Source organism: Pteronotus mesoamericanus, unplaced genomic scaffold (assembly GCF_021234165.1).
Source record: "Pteronotus mesoamericanus isolate MK-2021 breed Mesoamerican mustached bat unplaced genomic scaffold, CSHL_Meso_final contig_73, whole genome shotgun sequence".
In the NCBI taxonomy this organism is placed as follows: domain Eukaryota; kingdom Metazoa; phylum Chordata; class Mammalia; order Chiroptera; family Mormoopidae; genus Pteronotus; species Pteronotus mesoamericanus.
Genome location: NW_026555245.1, coordinates 4,540,970 through 4,566,921, shown reverse-complemented (window position 1 = coordinate 4,566,921; position 25,952 = coordinate 4,540,970). Strand labels below are relative to the sequence as shown.

General features: G+C 36.2%; 1 protein-coding gene across 1 annotated transcript in view; it reads right to left on the bottom strand.

Moving 5' to 3' along the window:
• Positions 1-2,690: 2,690 nt before the first annotated feature.
• KIF27 (kinesin family member 27) overlaps positions 2,691-25,952 on the bottom strand; it is an 83,581-nt gene continuing 60,319 nt past the window's right edge. Inside the window, exons 14-18 of the mRNA XM_054582975.1 lie at positions 21,854-22,069; positions 11,044-11,250; positions 9,312-9,510; positions 7,141-7,305; positions 2,691-3,208 (exon numbers count right to left, since the gene is read on the bottom strand). Of these exons, the coding sequence (XP_054438950.1) occupies positions 2,724-3,208; positions 7,141-7,305; positions 9,312-9,510; positions 11,044-11,250; positions 21,854-22,069 (1,272 nt within the window). The 3' untranslated portion in view covers positions 2,691-2,723. The remainder of the gene's footprint in view (positions 3,209-7,140; positions 7,306-9,311; positions 9,511-11,043; positions 11,251-21,853; positions 22,070-25,952) is intronic.

The following is a 25,952-nucleotide window of genomic DNA, read 5'->3' as shown; positions in this document are numbered from 1 at the left end:
CTTACAGAATTCTCCAGCACTTTATCTATAACAACACTCTGGAGTTAGGGAAGGAACTAGTGCTTTTTGGACACAAATGTTTTCTTTCAAATGCTCTGGTATGGGTGGGGGGGGGACCCCATAATGAACAAAAAAGAAGAAAGAAAAAGGAAACTATGAATATTTTATATACATGCAAAAAGGCAAATGCAATAACCAAAGTTTAAAGAAACCATGTGAAATACAGAGTAAAATTTATTAGTAGTATATGTAAAAAAATAATTTTACTTGCCTTAGGCAGATGCCTTAATTTTCTTTCCCTTTTGAGGGCACTGACTAAATTAGAATGACAAGAAGTTCACTTCCAGGATATTACTTATATGTGTGTGTTTGTGTATATAAATGAACTCTATCATAGCATATAAAAGATACATGTTTAACTGGAAGGAAAAAACTATACCTCTGTATTTATAAGTCAGTTCACATTTGCATTATCAAATCTAATCATTGTTGGTTGGATATAAATTTTGTTGGCTTTCAGAAAATAAACATATTTACACATTTCAGAAAATGTGTTTATATTTCCATAGGTAAAACAAGTATATGCCAATTTCTTGGGCAAGCAGGATACCAGCATTAGAATACATTCTTACATAAATTATTTCTAAAGTATTACTTAATATTATAAGGATTTACAATTGGGACCTTCATTGATATGTATTTATTAATAAATATATAATTGCTGTTCTTTGTTAAAGCAGTGGCCTTTTGCCATTATATATTTATATTCACATTATGTGTGATATACATTAAATATATATCATACAAACCAAGGCAAAAAGAGGAAACTCACTTAAAACCAGAATCTGATTTCAAATATCCCTGTTAAAAATAAAATTTCCAAGGTAGTTTGTAAATTCATTGTTTGAAGCAGTTCCTCAATGGGCCAAGGTTATAAACTATGGTTCAGTTCCCAGGTAAGTCTACAAGTCTGTTTAACCCATAATTTAAATGAATTTTAGTACCATGCTTAAGAGATACAGAAACTATTCACCCATTCAGAAGTTTGTTTTGGTTTGGTTTTCTTTTTCTATAGGAACTGGTTTTTAGCTGTGGGACCAACGAATCCTATTCCAACAGTTTGGGTCTTATGAAAGATGGTCAGGGTCAACAGCAACAGAGAAAAGGACAAAAGAAAAATTAGTAGCAGCATCAGATAAGAAATTATGGAGTCTGCAAGGAAGTAGGTGACTAATTGAGTAGGTATCCGTTAAGTAAGGGTGGTTTTGCTACTGCCCCACCCAAACATTAATTTAAGAAACAACTTTAGCCCTGGCTGGTGTGGCTCAGTGGATTGAGCACCAACCTGTGAACCAAAGGGTCACCGGCTGGATTCCCAGTCAGTGCACATTCCTGAGCTGTGGGCCAGGTCCCTAGCAGGGGGTGCACGAGAGGCAACCACACATTGACGTTTTTCTCCCTCTCTTTCTCCCTTCCCTTCCCTCTAAAACTAAATAAATAAAAAAAAAATCTATAGAAAACCCAAAACAAAACTTTATTTTACAAGTGAAAGTTTTAAAAGTAACAAAAATAACATAAGTAAAAATACTTTAACAAAATACCTCTCTGGTCACTATAAGGGGATGTGGGGATGTTTTCTGTGATTGACAAATACAGTGCAAAAGTACAAACTGTATTATGTGGGGCAACTTAATGTTTAGTTCTTAATTCCAAACAGTTTATATTATATAGTAAGGTTTAGATCAAAAAAGTTTTAAAGAAAATTTTTCATTTACATATTTACAGCCTCAGTGTAGCCTGGACTGTGTACAAAGCCTGCCTACAGTTGTAGAGAAAAATCCTCTGGTTATACTTCAAGCTTTACAGGTGTACTCCATATGATCAAATATCTTTTCCTTGAAATGTTAGAATACTTTAGTCTTATTCTATTATTGTTTCCCTGCTTCATAGAACAGCACCCATTTCTTCCATTTTCAGTAGCATTAAGAGATACATGTTGAATAGATAGGGCAGGAGAGAAATGGAAACTTATATTCCATAATATTAGCAAACCAATAACATAACATTCATTCTGAAAACAATTCCAGAAAAAGAACAGAGACCACGTTTAAAAAATCAAACTGATCATTCAACCTGTGGACTCTGAGGACCACAAATTAACCTTAATTCACAAACCTCTAGTTGCCTTAGCCCACAGGCTACATTTTGCCATAGATTTTCAGTTGTGCCAATACATATGCAGGTGACTCTCTCTCTGACATCAGCAATATTTAACTGGATCTTTTCAAAATAGTAAAAATATACTTGTATTTGAAAATAACAATAACGAACTTATATAATTACTGAATTATAACATACTTAAATAACAATATCCTTTTATATTATAATGTACATTTCATAGACATTTATTATTCTACTCTTATTCCTGTTCTTCATATATGCCTGGAAAAGAATTTTAGACAAATTTGTAAGTGAAAATATTTAAGTGCTCCATTACTCTATAGTATTGGAAAAATGTGTGTTTGGTTATTATGAAAAAGCAAATTACAACTCCCCAAATGTACTATAGAAGATTACGCATATGTATTACACAAAAGGAGTCGGGATTCCTTTCTCTTCTTCCTTTTTCTTGAGGGAAGAGCTTGTGAGCTTAAGCTTTAATTAACCTGTTAGAAAAAGGAATTTTACACATATACTAAATTAAAAGTTCTATTAGTAACTACCTAAGTTTTTAAGTCACTAGGTTTCCTAGCCACTTCAATGGAATCAGCAGTCATAGATCCAGCCCCAGCTCCAAGACTGGACCGTCGTAATGATAGTTCCAAGGCAGAAATTTGACGTAACTCTTTGCGACACAGCTTTACAGGCATGATACCATGAAGCTGTCTCACATTTCCCACTGTCTGAATTTGGGGTGATGGTTGACTGTGAGGTTTTATAAACTGATTTTCTTCTATTTCTGTTTTATCCTCATTGCTTAATAAATGCCCACTAATAGGTGCTAAAGAGCTATAAATCGGAGGTAATTCTGGGCCATCTTCCCAGAGCTTTGGAGGATTTGGTTGCGTTCTTGAGCTGCTTGCCGAACTCTCTAATTCTCTTTCCCTTCCACTTAATTTCATACTTTCAGTTCTAGATGCCCATTTTAATTCTTCTGAAACCATGCCTGCTTCTTCTGTATTCAGGACTCCATCTCCAGCATCATGATCTAAAAATAAGCCAAAGGGGAAAAAAAGAAAAGAGAGAGAGATTTCCTCAAAAGCAGGTATTTAAGTCATGATATCCTAACATAATTACATTATTATTACTCAATATAAATTCTTTCAGCTTTTTTGTTGTTGTTGTTAAATGCCCTCTTAGACAAATAGAAGTGTGAATATGAATTATTCTTATTTTACTTCATGGCATCTTGCATATGAGTAACTGAGAACTTTTCATTCCTGGAATAAAGTTGAGAAATAGTCTGCCAGTGATTTTGGGACTTGCTGGAAACACAGGAGTGCACTGATTGGGCCTCCCTGGTGCCCTTCCACACCAGCCCTCCACTAAGCGTGCTAAGGCAGCACTGGACAATCCTGTCTCTGCCCCTGCCTCCAATGATGCTTCCAGGACTTGGCATTATATGTGGGAAAATCTAGTCTTGGTCAGTACTCCTAGCATGATAGGAGGGTTCTGCTCTCTGGATACAGTCTAGGGCTCTATTATCAAAATGGGAGCACAGACCCACTGAGGGGGGCAGGATACCCTGCTGGAACAAAGCTTTGAGGTCCTCAAATCATAGAATCATCTAATAGCAAAGACAAAAACGTGCTTAAGGGAAGTCCATATAGGTACTGAACCTACTATAGTGAAAAATGCCAACTTTAACATATGTTGACACATGATTAGTACACTTCTAATCCTATGAATACCAAGTTTAAAAACAGAGGTTGCACAATGGCAACTCCCAAGCCAAATCTGGCCTGCAGACAGTTTTTACTTAAATTATAAAACAATATATGATCCAGCCCTAGCCAGTGTGACTCAGTTGGTTGGAGCATTGCCCCGTAACCAAAAGGTTGCAGGTTTGATTCCCAATCAGGGTACATGCCTGGGCTGTGAGTTCAATCCCTGGTCCATGCATGTACAGGAAGCAACCAATCAATGTTTCTCTCTCTCCCTTCTCAAAATGATGAAAAAAACTCCTTGGGTAAGCATAAAAATAAATAAACAAAATACAATAAAATAAAATTAAAAAATAATACACGATCAAATTTAAAAGTTGTTCAGTTTCATATAAAAATATAGACTTCCAACATTTCTAGGAAAAAAGAGAACTGATAGTTTCTGCCTGGCAGTAGCAACTGGAGCAGAGTTGTCCCTGCCACCTAGACAAGAGCTGCAGTCGCCACTGCTCGCTTTGGCTTCCCTGGCTCCTGCAGGCATGTTAGTCTGTGACCCTTGGCTTCCCTGGCTCCTGCAGGCATGTTAGTCTGTGACCCTTGGTTTAAAACAGGATTTTCTAGTTTTTAAAATTCTCTCACAAAAAAACCCCCCAAACTAATAAATGACATAGATCCTCACATAGAACAAGCAGATCCTCACAAAGCAGACCACAGACAGTGGCTTCCAAAGTGTATTCACATTAAGAGTCAATGGGAATCTTTTAAAAATCCTGATGGCTAGGCCACAGTGCCTTATGTCAAAGAGCACAGATGAGCTCACTCACTCCCAAGCCCACTCAGATTCTTAGAAAGTTTCCCTCTTCTAGAATTTTACCATTAGGGAACAATTTAGAGAAAGGTTAATTCACCCAAGGTCACAAAGCTAGTAAGATAAGGAGTTAGGATTCCAGCCCACATCTTCTGACTCTGGTATCCTTACACAGAGTTTTATAGTGATTTAAATGATACAAGGATAGAGATTTGTATACTTAAATAAGTGCTTACACTATGTGTCCATATAAACTGACTTTATCCTCACAAAATACGTTAGAAAACAGATGTACTAAACAGAGGCATGACCAAGAAGTGACCACAGTATCTTGGTCAAAAGATTAATTTTCATGCACTTGAAAATGCTATAAATAATCAGAGAAGATAAATATAAACCTGGTAGGCAAGCAATGAAAAGACTATCAAAAAACAATGAACTCAATACAAAACAGTTATATATTAACTAGGATACTGATTATTAAGCATATAGTACTTTCTGGCAACTCAGAATTTAATATATCTAAATTGCTATATTTTATAATTCAAACAAATCTTGTTTAATGTCATTATATTAAAGTTAACATTTTGAGACAGGATATATAATACAAGCTATATCCCCAAAATAATTCCAACTGTATCTTTTTTAAAGCATGGGGGAAATAGTGACAAGATTTATATTCAATGTTAATAGTTCTGGGTAGAATTATGGGTGTTTTTTTCTGTATTTTTTATTTTTTCTATAATGACTATCACTTTTTATAGCAAAAAAAAAGTATTTAAGATGTTCCTAGTAGAAGAGAAAACTAGCTGAAATAATATCTTCAACATTAGTAAGACTAGCCCTCCCAAGAAAGTTGGTCAGACATGTGTAATTACCACTTTACATATCTCCAAGATTACTTAACTTAGAGGTTTTTGTGTTTGTCTCCTTAAAGAGCAGGACGAGGATCCAAGTTTCTTAAAGCTGTATACCACCACACCACACAGTCATTTTACGGAATCTCTAGTAGATGCAGTAGTATAAACAGGGGTCATTTAAACACTAGATATCCAATGTCAGATATCTCAAATTTGAAAGTGTGTATAAGCTAAAACGACCTTATGCTAATGATTCTGTTTCCTATTTAACATCTTTTTACATTTTAATTTTTTATAAGTAGTGTTTCAAATAAAAGGTTCAGCCAAATATTGCAAGCGGTTTTCAAGTAAATGTTTTAATTATATTAGTAAGTTACCTCTGTATTACTACAATAAAAATCAGAAAGTTTAGTCTCTTTGGCTAGATTTGCACATTTGCATCACATCTCCATCCTAAGACAACTTTTATCCTAGAATACTGGACCAGGAGTAAGAAAATGGACCTTAGACCATAATCTTATTACTATGAGTCACCTGACCTCTGTGTATTTCAATTCCTTCCACTAAAAATGGGGTTAGCAGACACTGGCCTACCTTGCGTTTCAGGGTTAAATTGAACTACTTGTGAAAATATATATAAATTATAAATATCATAAATGTAAGGTAGCATTAGAACTACTTCTAAAATATTACTAAATTTTAAATTTTAAAACTACATTAATTCTGCTTGCATTACATATTCAACATATAAATTTCATTACCCATACATATATAATTTTTCACTAGTCTTTTGTTGTATTGTTGTATCCATTTGTAAGCATTTTTCTCTATAGATACAAAATAGTTACATTCTAAGAGGTTGTAAAATCAAATTTTCATAAGCCACACTTAAAGTATTAGAAGTCTTCTATTTTCTCTAAAGGAAGGCTAATTATTTTATAAAACTTAGAATATATTCTTTCAGAAATATTGATTACTCTTTGGTGGGCTCAAAGAGAGTATATTTTAATTACAGAACTTTTTACTTTTGCAAAGTATTTTGTCATGTTTCAGCATTTCATTTAGGAAGGTGCTACTTCTACATCTCTACATATAACTAGGGAAGAAAACATCTTTTGTCTCAACAGTGGGTTTTATCACATTTTTGAGTTTCCAGAGGTCATGATATGAAAAAGACCTGATTGATCTTAAAAATATATATAATATTATCTTACCTATACTTTTATTATTTATTTTACATTTTTGTATGATAATCAGAAGACTTAATTTACTATAAAGTAGGAAAACAACAGCTATCGTAGGTCATAGGGTTATTTTAAGTCAGGAAACACAAAAACCCATGGCACATGGCAGGCAATCAATATGGGTAGTTCCCTTCACACATATATATTTATTCATTCACTCACTTTTCCTATGGTTCTTTCTGTCTTATACATATACTAGAGAACTATTTTTTTTACAGACTCAAATAGAAGGACATATCTAATCCTAAATAACCAAATCAATTGGGAAAAGGTAAACTACAAATCAGACCAACTTCAAATGCTAGAGAAACAGTCAACAAGACAAGTAGCACTAAACGTCTTACATTCTGATGGTTCTAGTCGCCTTCGAATTGCTTCCCCTAATAGTTCCTTAAGTTTCTTCTTAAGATCTCTGCTGGTTTTCTTATAGAAATAAAGATCTTTTTCCAGCTGTTGGATTTTATCTTCATATGTTTTTAAAGTTTCCATAATAGTTTCCCCATCTTGCTCTATAAAACAGAAATTTACATTTAAAATCAGCATAAATGATTGAAAATTAGGCTTTAACACAGCCCCCAGACCACATTTAAAGGGTCAGAAGTATGTTACCCTTGTATCTGTCACCTGAATGGATTTGTTTTCATCTACAATTTGGATTCTTCTGCTTGTAAAATTTTTCAAAGTAGGATTGGTACCTTAGGTCAGCTTTTCCACCCTACCCCCTACAAGCTAACCACATTTTTATGATTCATAAGCACTTTCTGAGTAGCTACTAAATAGATTTATCCTTAGAACAGAAGGATTTTTTCTGTAAAAAATTCACATTTGGAACTCTATCAGCTGCATCAATATCTTAAAGTTTACATCAAGAATAGTGGGTATATGAAAAGTCACATGCCTAAAGTTTATAGGCTCAGAAAATATACAACCGAAAAACCACTCACCAAAAAAAAAAACCCCACCAAAATCTGTCAAAAGAAGCTAGAAAGATTAAATTACAAAGGAAAACACCACAAAAGAAGAGGAACTAGCATAAGGAAAGTTCTAGTTTACGCTACAATATAGTAACATGAAGCTTCTAATTAATATTTTTGAATGTCTAAAAATGTCCCCATTGGGGTATGTTCTAAAACCAGTAAAACTCAGTAACCTACAGAAAATATAGACTTTCAGATCTCCTCTTTCCTATTGGTAAATTTATAAAATGGTCCTACTGGTTTGTAATTTTCTTTTGTTATAATTGGTTGTTTTGTAAAATTTTATCTAAGTGTATTTGTATATTTACAGGGTGGGGCAAAAGTAGGTTTACAGTTGTGAGTACATGAAACAGTTTATCCTTTTATCATTATTTATTAATTATTGTATTATTTTCCATATGAACAACTGTAAACCTACTTTTGCCCCACCCTGTATAATTAACCCATCATCTTATTTAGAAGATACTTAAAATTAAATTAACATCATAAATCAAAATCTCCATAAAGGATATCAAATAAATAAACTTAATTTTATATCCCATTTTCAATTGAAGTTAGAAAATTTATAAATTGTTAACATTTTCAGATGTTATGAAAACCTGTCCCAGTTTTAGAAATGAATTTTTAAGGCTCTTGCTTTTAGAGGCTTAGACAGAATTAAATAAGGTAAATAGAGTACATTTGAATGATGTGATGTATGGAATCCTGTCAAGAAAATGCTGTCATCAGGCAACTGGATGCCAATTAACTAATTGTAGAATTAATTTAGAGGCAAATTGCCTCAACACTCAAATTCATATATTTTGCAATTTTCTGCTTCCTCAGGTTGCTTCTTCCAGATCCCTTTTAATTCATTTCCAGCTATAGATTCCCAAGAATCAAGACTAAGCAGCTAAGCAGCCTGGATTGAAGGATTACCAGTATCACCTGGCAGTGATTTTGTTGCCATAGCAACTGTTTGTGTACCGGCCATATGCCCAGGTAATGTGAGGACTGACTGCTATGACAGCTCTTTTCACACCAGAGCTGACAGTTAAACTATTGTAAACTGATATATGCCCATAAATGGCAAGCGAATTTTGACCTAAGATACAACCTTAATGCATAAAAGTTATAATCAACTGAAAATTATAACAAGAAACATGACTAGAAATCTGACAGAGCCTATCACCTTAATTTTATGAAGGGAGGGTAATTTAAATATCAAGGCACTATATCCTTAGGAGATAGAAACTTTCAACTGTATACCACAAGGCCAGAAGTCACCCCATATCTCTACATAAAAACTAGACCACGACAAACTAATAGGATTGCAGAAGTTCTTTTGTGTGACAAGCACAAGGGGTGGCATTTCAAGCATGAATAGCTCTACATCAAAGGCAGCAATGCCAACATGTGCTAACCAAAACATGGAAAACACAAAAACATGTATAAGTAGTAACTATTGATAGATGTTGGACTTTTAAGTGATCAAACACTCCCTTCTCAAATCCCCCTCCTACACATCATCTCTACAGAACTGACAAAAGAGGAGGTACCTTGGAAATGATGTAACAGCAACTGCATTTTTTGCTCATGTTCCTTTTGCTGGAGAGTCAGCCTCCGGTCACATTGCAATTTCAGATGTTCTAGTGCAGATTCCAACTCACGAACCATATTGTCCCGTTCCAGAATCTTCATTTTAATTTCTTTATTCTGTAACTGTAGTTTCCGTTCAGCTTCTCGCAAATTAACTACCTAGCAAATACATGTTTTGATCTTTTAAGTGTCTTAGATAGCCTGATACAATACATTAATCTACTTCTGTTAGGTTTCATAAGATAAACTTCCTTAATCACCACAGTATAACTAGGTAAATGCTTTGTAACATACTCACAGAATAACCTAATAGCCTTTTGAATTTGTTGGGATTCTGAATTGGTAGTCATTTCATTTAAGTATAATGTTGCTCTACTAATCACCCCTCCAACATTTCTTAGACACTTATAATCCCATAATTTATATTTATAATCCTATAATTCTATTTATCTCATCTAAGCAGACTCAGAGCTAAAAATTCTTGTAATACCTAGATAATTCTCCACGTTAAGTCCAAAATGGATGTTAGAGATAAGTGACAGAATTTTTTAAACTCCAAATACAGAGTTTGGTTTTAGACTGTGCGTTTAGTCCATTGGGTTCTTCTCTGCATTGATATGAGGTAAAAATGACTGTGTCACAGAGCTTGTTAATAATATAACGACCTTTTTAGAAAAATATTCATTTCTACAAATGGTTCTCAGGATCAGAAACTCCACTGACATTGGCCTGGATGCCTTAGGCTAAGAGCACTTGATCTAAGAGCACCACAAAAGAGTTATCTATATGCCCAAACCTCGGACAGTACTCCACTATTCTTCTGTCCTCCACACCTAGTGAGCGATAGGATACACTCTCATCCATAACAGTAGCTTTCTACTGACAGTAAATAAACAAGAGGAGGGCTGTACATAACACTTCCATTAATTTTTCATCTTTATTTCACTTGGCTAACAGAATTGGGACTTTATTTTAAAACTTTAGTTTTTACTGTTCATTAATTGTCTGATACCCCCTTAAACTGCATATACTTTTCAGAGAAAAAGTTATCTATTTGTTTAATGCTTCATAATATATATCATAAGAGAATACATTAGAGAAAAGATGGATATAGTTCTCCATTGTAAGAAACATCTCTGGATCAGTAAACTGTCAAATACATATAAAAAAATAAATTATTTTAATTAATATTAAGCACATTCAGGTTAATGCTAAAATCTATTAGCCTTTGCCAGTTTTGTACCACTTCACTTCCATGTCAATTCAGTGGTTATGATGAAAAAGCAAATGTACCCCTATCCTACAGCAATGAAGGAAAGGGAACCCAAGCTTGTAGGCCCTTAATTTTTCATGAATGCTGATTAGCAACATCCAAATCTAGAAAATATCAAGAAGTACTGAATGAGGAATACAGCTTAAATTCTTTTATTTTAAACAGCATTTCAAACGCTCCTCTTTCAAAAGGCCCTTCAACTTTAAGAACCACACAAAGTTAGGCCTGCATACTCAGATAATCACAATGCTTTCTGCTGACAACATGCCATACTATAGAGAGAAATCATGCTTAAATCTGGAGTTATACCATCAAATCTTTAAGGTTTTCAAGTTCCTTAAAAATTCTAAATAAATGTGAGATAGCTAAGCATCTTGGCCCTTATTTAGAAGAAAATCCTCTATCCCTCAAAAACTGACCTTATTGAAATATCTGAAAAGGATGGCTCTAATCTCAATAGGATTCAGGTCACTTAGTTTTTCCAAGACATTTGCTTCACTATGAGAGAGATTTTGAAATGAAGCTCTGAGTGAGTTCTGGCGACTCTGGATACTTTCATTCTTGTATTCAATTGCAGCTTCCAAAGCTTCAATCTCTTCTTCAAGTTGGAAAAGAACATGTTCTTCCTAGGCATAATACAATAGAAATCAGTCATGTTAAATGAAATAGTATAACATGGACTTTGTCATATACTTATTTTCTAAGTTACTTGTATGTCCCCATTTAATGTTGTGGCTATAGGTTCTTGGAAACTGCAACTGTAAGCAAAACAATGTATAACAAAACCAATTTTACCATACATTGATTGATATAAACAAGAGTTAAGTTCCTACAGTATATATATTTGGCCATAAAAACATCACCAAGCCTCTAAATAAAGACCCAAAATGCTTCTAATATTAAACATTGAAATAAATGTCAGCTATACATACATTTAAGAAAGATTAAGAAAAACAAGTGAGATAATGATTTGCCAACCTTCTGATTCCATTTCAGGGTTATGGGTGCCCAGCGTGTGTCCCTGTAGCTCATGGTGCAAGGTGGGAACCCACCCTGGACAGCATGTCCTTCCATTGCAAAACATGCTTACATCCATACCAATACTCATTCAGACTGGGGCAATTTAGACACATATTTTCTTCTAAAGTGCAGAGCTTTGGGATGTGGAAGGAAACTGGAGTCCACAGAGAACAGTCATAGACATGCAGAAAACATGCAAACGCCAAACAGATAGTGACCCCAGCCTGGAACTGATATTTTCCCCCATCAATTTTATAATGAAATGAGACTTCCGGACAAGATGGAGGCATAGGTAAACATAGCTCAACTCCTCACACAAACACATCAAAATTATAACTAAACTATAGAACAACCATCACTCAGGACTGTTAGATATTGAGAAGAATGGAAGTCGGATGACTATGGAATTAAAGAAACCACATCCTTCCACACTGGTAGGAGGAGCGGCGATGTGGAACAGGCTGGTCCCACACCCATCAGTGGTGGATAAAAATTCAGGAGGGATATCATGGGAGTGAGGAATCCAAGCTCCACACCAGGACCCCCAGCCCAGGGTTCCAGTACCTGGAAGGTAAGTTCCTATAGCTTCTGGTTGTAAAAACTACAGCAGGGATTGAGTCAGTGGAAGAAACTGCTAGATTTCCAAGCAGTTCCTCTTAAAGGACCCACATACAAACTTTCTCAGATTCTCTGCATCTGAGCTCCAGCACCAGGTAGCAGCATGAAAAGCACCAGAGGCATATAGAGAGGAACTGAAGTATCTGGCATCAGGGTGAGAGCTGGGGGACAGCTTTCTCCCAGGCAAAAAGGTAGGCAGAGGTCACTGTCCCTTTTCTGATCCCTCCCCACACAGAGACACAGGACAGCAGGTGGATGCCATTTCTGAGAATCCATCAATGTGGCTAAGGCTGTTTGCCCTGCCCTGCAGATCCTCTGAGGCTCTGTCCACCCAACTTACCAGTCCACCCAAGCTGTTAACAATGGGTTTTCCAAATGAATGGCTTGTCTTGGCTCATGCTGCCCATCTTCCTAAATCCTCTCAAACAAGCCCCCAGCCTTCATACCTCTTGCTAAGTTGGCCCCAGGCCAAGGACTACCAGCCACCAGCCTAGATTCACTGCTTGGCTTTGTCTAGGAACCTCCAAGCTCAGCACAAGTAGGAGCCATCTCAGATTGCTTTGTACCTCATGCTGGGTGGCTCCAGGCAGAACAAGGTTGGGGCTGACCTTGGCCTGCACCACCCAGGAAACCCCAGAGCCTGTGAACCCACCTACAGACCATATTGGAGCAACACCGCCCTGCCCCTGCACAGCTGATCCTCCACAGAGGGTAGGGGTTGGTGGTCAGTGGTCACAGCCAGTCCTTGCAGCTGACTAACCTGGGTAAATCCCTTTCATTGACCTGCCAACAGCAACCAGAGCTGAAGTACAAGAGGAAGGTGTACTCAGCCCACTCAGAGGGCGAACCTCACCCAGCTTGGGCAATATGAGAGGCTCTGCCTCTGGACTCTATAGGATACCTGCTACATTAGGCCATATTACCAAGACAGAGAGTCATAGTAGCTCTACCTCATACATAGAAACAAACACAGGGAGTCTGCTAAAATGAGGAGACAAAGAAACATGGTCCAAATGAAGGAACAGATCAAAACACCAGAAAAAGAGCTAAACAAAATGGAGATAAGTAATCTATCAGATGCAGAGTTCAAAATGTTTAAAAGGATTCTTAAGGAACTTAGTGAAGATCTCACCAGCACAAAAAAGATCTAGTCAGAAATAAAGAATACACTAATTGAAATAAAGAACAATTTACAGGGAAACAAAGGTAGAATGGATGAAGCTGAAAATCAAATCAAGGATTTGTAACATAAGGAAGCAAAAAACCACCACGTAGAGCATCAAGAAGAAAAAGAATCCAAAAAAATGATGATAGTAAGCAGCCTCTCGAGCAACTTCAAGAAGTCCAACATTCACCTCATAAGGGTGTCATAAGGAGAAAAGAGCGAGCAAGAAATTGGAAATCTATTTGAAAAGAAAATGACAGAAAACTTCTCTAATTTGATGAAGAAAATCAAAATGCAAATCCAGGAAGGACAGAGAGTCCAAACAAGATGGATGCAGGAGGTCCACACCAAGTCACATCATAATTAAAATGCCAAAGGTTAAAGTTAAAGAAAGAATCTTAAAAGCAGCAAGAGAGAAGCAGTTAGTTACCTACAGGGGAATTCCCATAAGACTGTAGGCTGACTTCTCAAAAGAAACTTGCAGGCCAGAAGGGATTGGCAAGAAATATTCAAAGTCACGAAAAGCAGGGACCTACAGCCAAGATTGCTCTATGCAACAAGTTATCATTTAGAATCAAAGGGCAAATAAAGAGCTTCCCAGGCAAGAAAAAAATAAAGGAGTTCATCATCACCAATCCATTATTATATGAAATGTTAAAGAGACTTATTTAAGGAAAAGATCAACATTATAGACTTGCAGCCAAGATGGAGTTGTAGGTAGATATACTCTCTCCTTGCATAACCAAAAGGACAACAAATTTAAAAACAAAAAATAACCAGAACTGCCAGAAAATTGAACTGTATAGAAGCCCGACAACCAAAGAGTTGAAGAAGCATTAATCCAGACCGGTTGGCAGGGCGGAGATGGGCAGAAGGGTAGAAAGGACATACAGCAAGGTGGCAGCTGGAGGACTGGTTGGTCCCACATTTGCATGTAGATAAACCAGAAGGAACAGCTGCGGAGCGAGACAGGACTACGCAACCCAGGGTTCCAGTGCGGGAAAAGAAAGTCTCGAAACCCCTGCAGGTAACCTGTGGGTGCTGTGGGCAGCAGGAGAAACTCCCAGCCTCACAGCCTCACAGGAGAGTCCATTGGAGAGACCCGCAGAGTCCTAAAACAGACACAAACTCACCCACCCAGGAATCAGCACCAGAAGGGCCCAATATGCTTGTGGGTAGCAGGGGAAGTGACTGAAAGCCAGCACAGAGCCACGCAAGCAGCATTGTACCCTCTCAGACCCCTCCCCCCCACACAGCATCACAACTCAGTGACCTGGGTTGCCCCGCCCTGGCAAATACCTAAGGCTCCACCCCTTCCAACACAACAGGCGAGCTGAGACAAAGAAAAATGGCCCAAATGAAAGAAGAGATCGAAACGCCAAAAACAGAACTAAGCAATGACCAGATAGCCAACATGTCAGATGCACAGTTCAAAACACTGACAATCTGTATGCTCAGTTCAAAACACGGATAATCTGGATGCTCACTGTATTGGTTGGGTGTGGTTGCAAAATGGAGGAAAAAGCAAAGGCTAGGCAAAGTGAAATAAAGAAAGATATACAGGGAACCAAGAGTAAAGGCAAGGAAACTGGGTCTCAAATCAATGATTTGGAGCAGAAGGAAGAGATAAACATTCAACCAGAACAGAAAGAAGAAACAAAAATTCAAAAAAAAAAAAAAAAAAAAATGAGGAGAGGCTTAGGAACCTCCGGGACAACTTTAAACATTCCAACATCCAAACCGTAGGGGTGCCAGAAGGAGAAGGGGAAGAGCAAGACATTGAAAACTTATTTGAAAAAATGATGAAGGAGAACTTCCCCAGTCTGGCCAAGGAAATAGACTTCCAGGAGATCCAGGAAGCTCAGAGAGTCCCAAAGACGTTGGACCCCAGGAAGCACACACCAAGGCACAGCATAATCAAGTTACCCAGGATTGAAGATAAGGCGAGAATCTTAAAAGCAGCAAGAGAAAAGGAGACAGTTACCTACAGAGGAGTTCCCATAAGACTTTATCAGCTGATTTCTCCAAAGAAACCTTGCAGGCAAGAAGGGGTTGGCCTGGCAAGAGGTTTTCAAAGTCATGAAAGGCAAGGACCTACATCCAAGATTACTCTATCCAGCAAAGCTATCACGTAGAATGGAAGGGCAGATAAAGTGCTTCCCAGAGAAGGTAAAGTTAAAGGAGTTCATCATCACCAGGCCCTTATTACATGAAATGTTAAAGGGACTTACTAAGAAAAAGAAGATCAAAAACTATGAACAGTACAACAGAGGGGTGTGGGAGGGGAAGGATAGGGGAAAAGGTACAGGGAATAAGCGGCATAAATAGTAGGTGCAAAATAGGCAGGGGGAGGTTAAGAATAGTATAGGGAATGGAGAAGCCAAAGAACTTCTATGTACAGTCCATGGACGTGAACTAAGGGGGGTGGGAATGCTGGGGCGTGGGGTGGGGGAGGGTGGAGGGGAATAAAGGGGAGAAAATCAATGGGACAACTGTCAGAGCATAATCAGTAAAATATATATTTAAAAAGAAAAAGATCATAACTATAAATAATAAAAGCAATAAATACGTATCAACAATTGAATCTAAAAAATAAACTAAGCAAACAGTAAGAACAGAGACAGAATCATGGATATGGAGAGCATTTTGAGGTTGCCTGATGGCAGGAGGATGTGGGGGAATATGTGAAGAGGTGAGGGGATTAGGAAGTACACATAGGTAGTTAATTAATAGCCATGGGGATGTAAAGTACAGGCTAGGAAATGGAGTAGCCAAAGAACTTATATGCATGGCCCATGGACATGAACAAAGGTGTGGTGACTGCCTGAGGGAGTGGGGGTGCTGGGTGGACGGTGGCAAAGGGGCAAAACTGGGACAATTGTAATAGCATAAGCAATACAACATAATTTAAGAAAAAGCATTATAATGAAATTACATTATTCAAGGAACTGCTGTATTTGTGTCCAACCGACTACTAAACTTTAAGAAAACAATGTTTATGGAGTGCTTCCTTAGCGACACAGTGCATTGTTTGTATACACATTTATAACATATAATCATTGAATCGCTGCAATAAACCTATGCAGTAAAATAAAAGAGGCAAAAGCTTAGGTAAGTTATGAAACATCCTAAGGTCATAGAACAAAGGCTGATCACCATGGGGTACGCTCAAAGCCTCAGCCCACAGGATTAGCAATTTTGTAATATATCTCCCTCCCTACCTCCTAAAGTGTACATTATGTGTCAGTAAGATCTGGAGACCCTCTGATGTTTCTTCAAGGATCTATTAAAACATTATGTTGCTAGGAGGGAAAGAAGAAATAGATTCAAAATAAATTAAGAACTAGTAATTAGCCCTGGCTGATGTGGCTCAGCGGACTGTCAGCCTGTGAAATAAAAGGTTGCTGGTTCGATTCCCACTCAGGGCACATGCCTGGGTTGCAGGCCAGGTTCTCACTTGGTGGCGTGCAAGAGGCAACCTGTTGATATTTCTCTTCCTCTCTCCCTCCCTCCCTTCTCTAAAAATAAATGAATAAAATCTAAACAAAAAAAAATTTTTTTAATCTAAAATAAGAAGTGCAAATTGGTAGTTACAGAATAGCCATGGGGATGTACAGTACAGTATAGGGAATAAAGTAGCCAAACAAAGATCTTATACATACAACCCATGAACAATGGTGTGGAGATTGCCTGAGGGAGTGGGGGTGCAGGTGGAAGGGGGCAGCAGGGGGCAAAGGGCAAAAAATTAGGACAATTGTAATAGCATAATCAATAAAATATTAAAAAATAAACTAGTAATCAGATTTGAGTCTAGAGAAAAAACAGTATGGCATTAAGAAAAAGTAGTAAGGATTTAAGGACATAAAGCATTTCATAAGATCCCTGCGAGACATAACTAGAGGGAATATATAGGCATTAAAAATGGTGGCAGCATAACCTCTTTTTCACATGCCAGAGATTTCCTTTGTAGGAAAAAATATGATGAATACCTGTCAAAATCTAGTGGTTCTTTGAACTATCCAAATAACACATTATTTGGTGGGAGCTATCCAAATCTCTGGTAAGAAATTATTTAGGAATTCCTGAAACTTGAATGAATATATATACACATATATATATGCACACACGTGTGTGTGTGTGTGTGTGTGTGTGTGTATATCTGTATATATATACACATGTATATATAATACGTGTACCTGTGGTGGACATCACCTCAACTTTTAAGTTCCTTGAGGGCAGAATGTCTTATCTATAGTCATATCCTGATTACCTAGCACAATATATATCACGGAGTTGAAATTCAGTTAAGTGTCTAATGAGTGAGTTAATGAAGGAAGAAGAAAAAAATATATTTTCATTATGTCTTGGTTATATAACCCAAGAATTTCTTTCCACTTTTCTCCCCAGCATTTCATGGGAAATAATGTCAGTCTTTCTAATCTACCTAAAGAATAGAGTCACTTCTACAACTCCTTTCTGAAATTCAGGGAAATGGTATGTAATAACCTATTCCAGTGGAAGGTAAAATAATACTTATTTTGAAAAGCCATTTTATAAAATATCCTCAAAGAGCCATTTTACTTCTCTGTGCAATCACTAACCATCGTGGACCTGGAAGAGATTACCCAAATAACGTATTTGCGCATTTGCATAGCTCACAGACATAGACAACAATGTGGTGAAGGTCGAGATGGGGGATGGGTGGAGGGGGACAAAGGGTGGGAAAATGGGGGACATCTGTAATCCTGTCAACAACTGAAACAATTTAATGATTTGACAATCACTCCATAAGAAAATAATATTCACCTTTTAAAGTAAAATAACTTAAATCCTGAAAGGTAATCAGGTGAATGAATGAGCGACCAGAAAATAAAAATAAATTATAAAGGACATATTTGACTTATGAATGCATACTGTGTTTATATTTTTACCAAAAACAAATGTGGAGAGAGTTTGCCTTTATATATGGCTGAGGACAACATGATACAAACTTAGTTCCTACAGTTCTGGATCTAAGTTATGGAAGTACCAAGATACTATAAGGTGGGACTGCAATTATAGAACCCTGAGACTAGCCTGCTCCATAAGGCTGTAGTGTGTAAATATTTGTGGTTTCCTCTAAGTCAGCAACAGGTACAGGTTAACAAGATGATTGGCAATGGGAAACTGTTCCAGGATGAAAATTTGCCACAACTTAAACCATAAATTACTAAGATTTAACTATCCTTTATCATAGAGCACTTGTCAAAACTTCATTGTGAACCAAGGAGCTTGTTAAAATGCACAATTCTAATTCCGCAGGTCTGGGTGGGGCCTTAGGTTCTACATTTCTAACAGATTCCCTGGTGATCCTGTTGCTGCTGGTCCAGAGATCAGGGATCTGAGAGTAACAGCAATCTAAAGCAGTGGTTTCCAATCCTTTTAGGGCATACATCCCGATCAGTAAAAAAACTAACAAAAACTTTTGAGCAAGCACTACATATACAGAGGTAGGCAAAACTAGGCTTACAGTTGCACTGTGACATTCTTTTGAGTTAATGATCATAACCTGCATGTCTTTTTACATATGAACAACTGTACAACTTTTGCCTGCCCCCCGGACTAAGTATATATTGTATATTTCTCAATAAATTATATGTGTCTTCTAATCCTAAAACATGAAAGTTTAAAATATGAAATGAACATATATATAATAGTTCTTATATTTTCTTCTATTCCTCAATTACTAGGCAACTGCTCTGCATTATTTAGATGATTTTTGATGCTTAGTATAAAGCTGTATACTGGCATTTTTTTCATTAAAATAATATGTAGGTTTCCATAGTTAAAAGGAAATGACACTTCAATTTACCCTGTTTTCATCCATCTATGAGAATGAACACTCTTTACTCTAAACCCTTAAGTACTTATTTTCAGGATAGCACTTAATTGTGTTTCTAAATTTAATAAATAAATGTTAAGTTAACATGAAAATCAAGGATTAAGCATGCAAAGAATAATGGAATAAAGAATGTAAAATTTCAAGAGTCTAAATGGAAACAATTCTCTGAATATATTTACGGTTTCAATATAGCAAATTTTTTTTCTCTTGGAACAACTCCATCAAGATTTATGTATTTTAAATCCAGCTCGCTAAAGTATGTAGTAGGAAATGATGATTAAGTCCCATTGAAACAAACTAAAACATCCGGTATCTCTTTCTCAGGGATTTTTTTTTTAAATGAATGAGTATTACATGATTTATCTTCTCATTATTTTTTGGGTCTCAACCTGCAACAGCAATGATAATTCTTTCTCTAAACCACAAAATATCTACTTGATCTTTTCTTAGAAATCAAGCAGTCATTAAATGAAAAGGTTTTTGTGTATTAAATAAAATCTATGCTAAAAAAAGAAATATTGTTAATTTTTAAGTCTTAGTTTCTGGATTTTACCAAAGGTGATTTGTTTATGTTAAATTGGTGATCTAAAATCTATCACTTTACCATAGCATAATACAATTAGAAAAATATTTTGAGTTATTGTGGGAAGAGAATTCTAAGCAAGTTTAAAGACATCAAAAAGCAAACTATTCCACCTCAATTTTTATTGTCTTGTGTCCCATAAGTATCTGATGTTCTCTACCATCTGCTATTGGAAGATCTACCTGTTAATATTCATCTTGGATTGAAAACAGTGGGAGAGCAGAGTCCACTTCAGAGTTACACTAAGACCAACCATGTGGAAGAAAGATGCAGAGAAGCTAACCTGACTAAACGGGACTAAGAGTGGTTTCTAAATAGGTAGCAAGTACACTCTTCTATTTTCACCATAAAATCCTACATGATCTTAGTTATAGAATTCCACACAAAAAAGAATCTAAATGTTTCTTGATGACAACAATGGACCCTTTACCCTTCTGCAAATATAATTTTTTACCCTTCTGCAAATATAATTTGCTCATTCCCATCTCCATGCCTTATTTAAGTGTTCTATCTAAAATGGCCTTTTCTATATTGACCAATACAGTATAGTAGATTATGTTCTTCATAATCCAGCTCAAGATTCCAATCCACCAACACTGCCTTAATAATCTTCTTCCAAATGATCACCACCTTGCTTTGTATAAGTAATGTAATAAGTATGGCTTTATGATATTGTCTGTAACTTGCTTTTTTATGTTCTTCAGGGTTTAGAGTTTTCTTATCCCCTGTCTCTTTTCCCCAGATAGAGTATAAATTTCTCAACAGAAGCATAATGCTTTTTGCTTTTTTTTTTGGTTTGTTCGTTTCTTCCTTAGGGCCCAGTAACAATCCTGGGCAGGCCAGAAATCCTCACATGTTTTGCTATATCTTAGGCTGTCATATCTTCAAATTTACCAGCTTAGGTTCCAATATAAAACAATCTCAGGGGGACAGCCTAATTCTGTGATCCTCTGCACAGCTACCTAAGTTGAATTATAAAACAGGGCAGTGGAGGCTTATAATGCCACATAGCCCCCAGTCGACTTAGTTTTCAATACCTTTGATCAACTCAATGAGCAATAATCTAGTATTATGAAATCCTTTCTCCTGTTTCTTCTTAACCTGGCCTCTTAACTCCCTCTCATTCTTGGCTCCAATCTAAAAAAACTACAGAGTTCAGCAAAGTTGTGTTTCCCCACTATTCACTTTCTCTTAGCATTTTTCTCTTGCTTTGATAATGACAGGACGTCAAAAATAAATATTCACAGAGAAAACTTGGGCTCAAATATCCATCTTTGTCTGATCAAGTAAGTTACAGGTACCACTTCCAACTAGGGTAAAATTTTGAAAAATGACAAAGTCTGGGGCCATTTATTAATCAATAAATATCTTTTATATAATTTTTTTAAAATAAAGATGAGAGGAGCTATATGGTTCCTTGAATGAAAACTCTAACTAAAGGGTATTTTTATTGGGATTTGAATTGTATGCATCTGCTGGAAGGGACAGGCTTCTTAACACCAGGCCTTTGTCAACCAAGGTTAACAGAAAAAGTTAACCCTTAATGCCCTAAACATCCATTGGAGGTAATAAATTACCTAGTATCATTCAAGAAAGAAGCACAGAGAGAAAGAAGGTGCTGTTTTTGGAAGAAATGAGAAAAAGAGTCCCTTCAAATCATTGTCTATTTTGTGAATTCAGATGAGAAACCCAGCTGAGAAAGGCCAGACTCAAGGGAAGGGTTAGTCTCCCAATCCCTGGCAACCCAGGAAGGGGCCACGTTCAAGGACCTCTGCATAAGGGCATGGCAGTCTCTAGTCAAGCATGGCTCCTGGCGCCAGGTAAATTCAATGCATCTAACAAATTGTCAAGAAAACAAAGTTCACCAGATTTATCATTTTTATGTTTAAGTGACAGAGACGAAGGGAGTCATCCAAGTGATCCGTCATACAGCACTTCCAGTTTCAAAGAATACTGACTTACTTCAGGTGATAACACGCTACCATTTTTAAGTTTCTCATCAACACTGTTTCTTTGTCTCTGTAGCTGATCTTTTTCTTTCTGGAGGGCTTGAATTTGTTCCGAAATTTTTCTTTTCTCCTCAGCTGTGCTGCTCTGGAGCTCCACATTCTTTTCAGACAACTCTTGGTCCAACAAGTTCAAGCGAGTTGATATTTTCAAACTATCTGTGTTTAAGGCCTAAAAAGATACAATCAACAAGACACCCAAAAAGAGTTATTATAAATCCAGACTGCATATAATTAGGAAAGACACAGAGAAAATCACTAATGAATATATTTTTAGGTTCTATGTTATTGTTTTCTCCCATTAATTTTTTTGGGAGGAGGGGGAGGTAGATTTCATTTTCTAACATTTTAATTAAGTTGACTGCCTTTTTTGAAAAAAATGAAAATTCATTTTTTTTATTAAGATCAAATAAAGTAATTCTGGGACAAAAAAAATGAAAATTCAAACAATGAATTTACTACCAGATATTGCTTGGCCACACCAGACTACACGACATATGCCTTGAGAGGCAGGATATTTCTTTTTTATTATTTTCTAAGTTGAACTTTTCTTCTTTGACCTGGTTATACAGTAGAATTAATTACATTAAAATTTCCTAGAGTTTGATATTTGGTTTCTTATTGTTTAAATATATAATTCATTTCTACTTGTTTCTGGTCAAAAAAATACAGCCAGTTAAATTTATAAAGATTTTCATAATGGACTAAGTTAATTTTTTACATATTTTTTCATCAAAGTAATTATACGTATACGCTACCATAATTTTTTAAAAAGCTGTCCTCTACACCACCCTTTCACCTCAGTCTTGTTCCCCAGAAACAACCATCTTTAATGTTTTACCTATTTCTTCTGGTGTTTATGTCCATGTTTTAAATAACATTTTCAATTTTAGATATTGTCTACTGATTGTTGATTATGAAAGATCAGGATTTAGCACTCCTATGCCTTCTCTTTTCTACTTCTCCCTTCATTCTCCCAATATGTATTGTATTATAATTTTACATTAAATCAATATTCAGATTCCATGACCTCATATAGTTTATATCTCATCTATTAAAAATTGTATTTCTACCTGATACAACTTTTTTTGTATCTTACAGCTAATTCTTCTCCAATAGAACTATATTATTCCTCTCAACATGATTTCTTTCATTTGATCAAATTTAATCAGGAAATCTTTTCATTCCATTCTTTTCTGGAAACATTTCACTTGGAGCCTCCACACTGGACAAGTTGTTCTGGGATTTTCTTTTGGTATTATCCTGGGAATTTCCATGTTGGATCACATTTTCAGTCCCAAGTCTTCCTCTTTCATAGCTTATTGCCTCTTTTTTGTGGAGTACATCCGCCCGTAGTTTCCTGAGACAGGCCAGGTGGGAGATAATTTTTTTCACTGGGAAGTGTCCATATTCCATCTTCACACACAATGTGGGTGGTCTTTTGTAACTGGCTTATTTCACTTTACATGTTCTCAGTATTTATCCATGTTGTGTGGATATATCATATTTTATTTATCCATTCATTTGTTGATGGACATTTGTGTTGCTTTCAATTTTTGTCTATTATGAATAATGCTGTTATGAACATTCATGTACAAGTTTTTGTGTGGATATGTTTTTTACTTCTCTTGAACATATACCTATGAGTGGACTTGCTAGGTCATGTGGTAATTCTATGTTTAATCTTTTGAGGAACTGCAAGATAGTTACCCAAAACAACTGAACTATTTTATAATCCCACCAGCAGCATATGAGAGTTCCAATTCCTTCATATCTTCACCAATGTTTATTATCTATTTTTCTGATTATAGCCATACTTGTTAGAGAGAAGTGGTATCTCATTGAAATTTTGATTTGGACTGGTGCAGCCACTGTGGAAAGCAGTATGGAGAAACCTCAAAAAATTAAAAATAGGTCTGCCTTTCTACCTAGCTTTCCCACTTCTGGGAATATATCCAAAGGAACCCAAAACACTAATTCCAAAGAATGTAAGCACCCCTATGTTCACTGCAGCATTATTTACTATTGCCAAGATATAGAAGCAGCCCAAGTGTTCATCAGTAAGTGACTGTATAAAACAACTATGAGTCATTTACACAATGGAATACTACTCAGCTGTAAAAAAAGAAAAAAGAAAAAACAATTTTACCCTTTGAGACAGTATGGATGGACCTGGAGAACATTACACTAAGTGAAATAAGCTAGTCAGAGAAAGACAAATACCATATGATTTCACTCATATGTGGAATCTAATAAACAAACTGATCAACAAGCAAAACAGAAACAGACTCATAGATGGACAGCAGGTGACAGCTAGTGTGGAGGAGTGGGTTGGGTGTAGAGGGGCTGAGCAGAAAGGAAAAAGGACTCATGGATATGGACAACAGTGTGGTGATTGCTGGGGGAAATGGGGTATAAAGGGATGAAATAGTAATGGAAGAAATACAATTAATGATTACACTTTTTAAAGTAATTTTGATTTAAATTTCCCTGATGGCTAAGAATGTTAAGCACTTTGTCATGTGCTTATTGGTCATCTGTTTATCTTCTTTGGAGAAATATCTATTAAATTCTTTGCCTGTTTTTAACTGAATTTTCTTTACATTATTGAGTTGTAAGAGTTTTTAATCTATTCTAGATACAAGTTCCTTACGAGATATATGATTTGCAAGTATTTCCCCAATTCTGTGAGTTGTCTTTTCATTTTTTTAATGGCATCGTTTGCATCACAAATGTTTTTAATTTTGATGCAGTCCAATTTATCAAATGTTTCTTTTGTTGTTTATGCTCTTTGTGTACTAACCAAGAAACCACTGCTTAACCCAAGATCACAAAGATTTATGTTTATGTTTTCTTCAATGTGACAGTTTTATAGTTTTAGCTCTTACATTTATTTTAGGTCTTTGAGCCATTTTAGAGTTAAACTCATATATGGTATAAATGTAGTTTTTGATCTATCATGTTCCTTTGCATATGCATATGATCAAATGCATATGATCAATTCTTGTATTTCTTAAACACTGAAAAAAGGTAATATTTTTATGCCTTTTGTTCAGAAAAGAACCCAGCAGCATAACAGCCTCAAGTTTTCCTTCTGTTTCATTAACACAATATTGAAAGAATCAATTTTTATTTGATCTATTGTTTCATTTATTTGTACTGTCAACTTAGTATGTTCTTGCTTCTAAATATGACATCTTCTTGAAATTATAAAATATGTTTTTATTTTTCTTCTGTATCATGGAGTAAATTTATTTCCAGAAAAAGATGTTCCTTCTTATTCCTTTTTTATTTTTCCTTCTTCTCTTATGATATAGAACATATCATAAAGATCCCAGGTTTTCTTCTATTTACTCACTTGATATTTAATTTAATGATCCCTTTTGTTTTCATTTACATGTTCTGAGGGACAGCTTTTAAAACTTCACCCTGACAGCCAATGTGAGCATGCTACCTGGATACAGTACCAGCAACTAGGGTGGTTGGAGGGGATCCCCCTACCCCTATATAAAGCAGCCTGGTGCTAAAAATTATTTCAGCACGTTTGGGGAACGGAGAAGAGGTCAGTACTGGTCCCATCCCTGTCTACCTGTTATTAAAGCGAAGAGGTTAAGAATATGCCACTGTCAACTCAGATCCTACTGAACTAGATTTTGGATGAAAGGCAGAACTAATAAATAGTCAGGTCACTGATCCTCTTTGTTCCTTCATTCAATAATTTTATTTTTTTAATATATTTTACTGATTATGCTCTGACAGTTGTCCCATTGATTTTCTCCCCTTTATTCCCCTCCACCCTCCCCCACCCCACGCCCCAGCATTCCCACCCCCCTTAGTTCATGTCCATGGACTGTACATAGAAGTTCTTTGGCTTCTCCATTCCCTATACTATTCTTAACCTCCCCCTGCCTATTTTGCACCTACTATTTATGCCGCTTATTCCCTGTACCTTTTCCCCTATCCTTCCCCCTCCCACGCCCCTCTGTTGTACTGTTCATAGTTTTTGATCTTCTTTTTCTTAGTAAGTCCCTTTAACATTTCATGTAATAAGGGCC